Raw genomic sequence first — 4,635 nt, 5'->3', positions numbered from 1 at the left:
TAATTAAAGGCCGGGAGTGAAAAGAAAGGAGCCCACAATTAGAATATTAAGATTGTAACTAGATAACCAAGTCCCAATGTTAACTTCATTAATCTATTTAATATATTATAATGATATCATAAATATTTTAAAGCCAAATATATTATATAATCAAAATAAGATAAATTTGATAGTTTAAAAAAAAAATAAATTTCAAGATTATAACGATGTGGATATATAATAATAAATGAAAATTTTTTAAATATAATTTTTATTGTGGAGTCCTAAAAAGAGAAGCCTATTATAACAATACATTTATTGGATATTAATATTATCATAAAATCAAGTTTTATAATTTAAAAAAATTATTTAAAATTTTTTTATGAGATAAGATAATAATAAATAAAAATTTTTAAATATATAATTTAAAAATAAAAATCTTAGGGGCCTATGTCCGAGAGATGATCCCACCGGTTCCCATGATAGTTAACTCAACCTCATCCGCTGGATTGTCTCGATTTAATAACTTCTAAAAGTAAAAGGACATGGATCTTTCAAGATAATTACCAATATATCCTTAGATTATATAATAAAAACAATAAAACTTATAAACCCATGGCTAAGATTGAGCTACGCCTGGTTCTATGGTAACTCACCACGGAACCCGAGGTCTACCGGATAAAAATTCCCCTATGTCTCAGAGCCTGCCCTCGCCATTCACATTGACATGCTTTTACAAGCAATCTAAACTTCTCATGGAAAAGGAGACCATTCATGGGGAAAGCTGAAATCTACGTAGGAATTCATAAGCCTGCTCATTGATGGCAATGCTGAAATCTACCTAGTAAAACAGAAAACATGTAGTAGCTCAGAAATTTAATATTCTTATTCACACGTATCTATATACGCCAACAAAGAATATTCACACTTATCCATACACACCAACAAATAATATTCGCACTTATCAATGTACACCAACCAATCAATGTAGTAATATATAGGCGTTTCTGATGCAAAAGTTCACTCCAATTTTTGGCTTTTGGCAAATGTGGAACAACGTGATGATGCACACCTTGTGTGGAGAACGGTCAAGTGCCTCCACTAGGTGAGAATTTAACTTGCTTTCTGAGTCTCCCACGCTCATTGGTGTGGTTTTTATCTTGCTCCAGTCTTTGGCTTTTGTATTAGATGGTACCCTGCATTGAATGTAACAAAGCATCAAATCTCACTGATTTCAGGACAAAATTGGGAAGGTTATGAGATTGGCTAAATTTTCAAGAGATGATAGAATAAATATCACAGCACATAGGGCCTCACTGAAGTTATTTAGAAACTGCAAGCTTATAACATGCTTGACAAGAAATGCATTTTCAGCCACATGTGTAACATAGATCATATATAGATATCAAAAATCAAATCACGAGTTGCTCACCGCAGCATTGCTTTGAATTTGTGCAAGGGCTGCAATAACATCTTTTATGGAGGGTCGGTCAATAGGTTTATATTGCAAACAGTGATAAGCAAGATTCACCAAAGCAGTGGTCCCTTCAGTGGGACATTTACCCCACAAACGAGAATCCAGAACGATAGGGATTCTTGTACCCAATATTGCATCCATTGCCTGGAAAATGAAACATGATTATGACAAATAGATCACAAATAATTTGAATAGAAGTCCAGAAATGAAAAAGAAAATGTGTATGCATAGTTAATTATAATGATTTTGACTCATATGCTTAATGAAAATTGAAACAAAAACTGTCTAAAAGAAAATCAGAAGAAGAAGAGAAGCAGAAATTAATTAATATATGAGATATCTGACATGTATAAAAGCCTTACTTGTTCATCTGAGATTTGCTTTCCACTCAGTAGATCTCGTAGCAGAATGCCAAAGCTGAATACCATGCTTTTAGCACTGGCCATTCCTACAAAAGAAATAAGTTAACACAATTATTTGACTAAGACTTATTATATGGCAACTTTAATTAAAATATCATGGTTAAATATGATTGTTAACTATAGCAAATCAATTTCAAGCAATGGTAGGTCAATACCATATAAGCACCCCGGAGGTGTGTAAGCAATGTTAGTGTGGAAACATCTTTCATCCCCTGAGGTTTTTTCACGAGACCAAAACAAGAAAGACAAGGATTGCCCTCCCTGCAAAAAGGTCAACAAACCTGCAACATTAAGGAGGAAAATGGCATCTAAAGAGACATGCCATATATTTACGTGAATTTCTTAAATCTTTTGTTAGCAAAAGTGCAAGTACTTCACTATAAAAATAAAAAGAAAAACATGAATTTATAATATAAATGTTGGAATCTCGATCCCAACCTATATATCAACTGATACTTTTGGGTTGAGTCGAGCCAACATAACTTGTTTGGTTTTTATGTGACAAATATAATCTAATGAAATAGATATTAGCAAAAATAGCTATGAATGATATTTCACTTACGTTTCTCAGAGCAATTATATAGTGTAATATTCAAAGAGAAAACAGTAAAGGTTGCTTGCTTTATTAATTGGTTTCATTAGTATTATCTAAAGATCTATTTCTTTCAAATATAATTACTAATATGACCTCATCAAAGAGAACTTTATGTGGATTCAGATCATAATACAGAGCATGTTCTTTGATGCAATATTCCAAAGCTTCGCTATATAGTATGCGACTCTCAAGCACCTAGACCGCTCCATAGTCTTAGTTTTAATCGCAGTAAACAATCAAGAAATTATTTAAAATCTTATAACACGATGGAATGTAGATAAATGGAAAATTTGTACAAGATGCTTGTGAAACTTGTTATTATCAATCTCAAGAAATAAAATTGATCAACATAAAAAATCACAATGAAAACAAAAATGAAATTGAAGGCACAACAAGCAAAAAGATATACAGTTAACACACCCGAGCAAGCCTAATTGTAATCAGGATATTAATTTATGAGCTATATGTCCTTAGAGGGTTTTTAAACCTTCTAGAGAAATAGTGAAAATAAATGATACTCATTTTTTTCAGAAATAGATGGCATCTTTTTCCCACTTGTCATTACAGGATATTCTATTAAAACCACTGGTCATGCTGAAGGCTAAAAAGCAATGTAGAGTTTGGAGCAGCTTAAATAAAAATACAGTAGGGGAGGTGATTTATGAGGAGAGAAAAAGGGAAGATTTTTTATTTTCAAATTTTCTTTATCAAAAAGATTAAGTTTGGATAATATTCAAAAGTATATGATGTAGACTGTCGCTAAAATTGAGAACATGACAAATCTAGGGCTAAACTGGGTAGCATCATCACCAAAAAGGAAATTATGTGTACCAAAGGTCAACATCGGCCCAGCATAGTATTACACCAAACCGTTTCAAGCAACAGCAAAAGTGAAGTGGGGCTGCAATGCCATTAATTCTCTATGTAAATCGGTTACCAATGGAGAAAAAATTACAGGAGCTATTTGACCCATGTATCCAGGAAAAGCACGAAGCTTGGACAGCTATCCCATCCTATTTTCTGATGCCATTTTGGACACTCTTAAAGAGATGAACTTGGAAATATACGTTTTTTTATCCCGACTTTATCATGGCAGTGCAAATTTGTAAACAAAATGAATCAAGCCCCACTAATGTTCTTTCAAAAAAGAAGGGTGCTAACAAAGACTTCTCAGTGTTCTCACCCATATGCTGTTGTGAATTCTATAGAGGTTACACGTTCTAACAAGATGGAGAAAAACCTGGGCTCATAGCTCAAGTTATTTTAATCAACACATCCAAACAATAATTTATTTTAGTCTCTAATCAGTATATCCAAACTAGTCTTAAATATGTAATTATTGAATGAGATTAATTACTTGCTCCAAGAAAGCTGTATTTGGCTATGCATTAACAAAAACTAATAATAAAAACAAAAACAAAAAACTAAATTGGTGCAGTTCAATGCAACGTAAACATTGCATATCGATTCAAGCGCAGAGCATCAAACAGTGACTCAGAAAGAATCCAAAGCTCCATTCAATCACATGACATCAAGAAATAACAAAGAATCCACTCAAAAATAATCCTAAACTCCATTCAATCAAACCACATTAAGAAATATCAAAGAATTAACACAGAACCAAGCCAAGAACAAGAAGTACGAGGGAGTAACAAAACATACCGTTGAAAAGATGCCGTGCGAGTGAATTATTGGGCATGAACTCGGCCACAAGAAGCCTCTCAGCCCCCTCGCAACAGTACCCAATCAATCTCGCAAGCCGCCTGTGTCTCAACCTTCCCGCTCTAATCGCCTCATCCTACAAAAACCCAACTCCAAATCTCTCACAAATAATCACAACAAGATCACCAAAAAAACAAGGAATTATACAAGAACTAACCCTGAACTGCTCCTCATCAGGCCAGGCGTCATTGGAGAACCCTCTTGACGGCGATCTGTTGGCCGCCTTGAAGGCGGCCCCCTGTAGGCGAAGTTCGGGAGGTGCTCATCGCCGCCTTGTCGAGATCATGTTCCGGTCGGCGAATCCATGCGTCGCCGCCATTAGCTCCGCAAGAGTGTAGTGGCGGAAGGGCGTTGTTCCCTTGGCTGGTGACTGCGACGGCGCTGTTTGCCCAGCGGGGGGCTGAGACAGCGCTATTCCCTCGTCTGGGGCCTGCGAGGGC

General features: G+C 35.2%; 1 protein-coding gene across 1 annotated transcript; it reads right to left on the bottom strand.

The window, feature by feature from the left end:
- Positions 1–751: 751 nt before the first annotated feature.
- Positions 752–3,446, bottom strand: LOC120271665 (serine/threonine-protein kinase BSK1-like). Its single transcript, XM_039278340.1, has 6 exons — positions 3,429–3,446; positions 2,034–2,139; positions 1,819–1,904; positions 1,401–1,600; positions 1,052–1,175; positions 752–820 (listed from the first exon to the last, which is right to left on the bottom strand). Exons 1-6 carry the CDS (start codon positions 3,444–3,446, stop codon positions 752–754), a joined length of 603 nt encoding a protein of 200 aa, XP_039134274.1.
- Positions 3,447–4,635: the final 1,189 nt, after the last annotated feature.

The sequence above is a fragment of the Dioscorea cayenensis genome, chromosome 11 (genome assembly GCF_009730915.1).
Source record: "Dioscorea cayenensis subsp. rotundata cultivar TDr96_F1 chromosome 11, TDr96_F1_v2_PseudoChromosome.rev07_lg8_w22 25.fasta, whole genome shotgun sequence".
Classification (NCBI taxonomy): Eukaryota; Viridiplantae; Streptophyta; class Magnoliopsida; order Dioscoreales; family Dioscoreaceae; genus Dioscorea; species Dioscorea cayenensis.
Note: the sequence above shows the minus strand (reverse complement) of the source record. Positions and strands in the feature narration are given on the sequence as shown.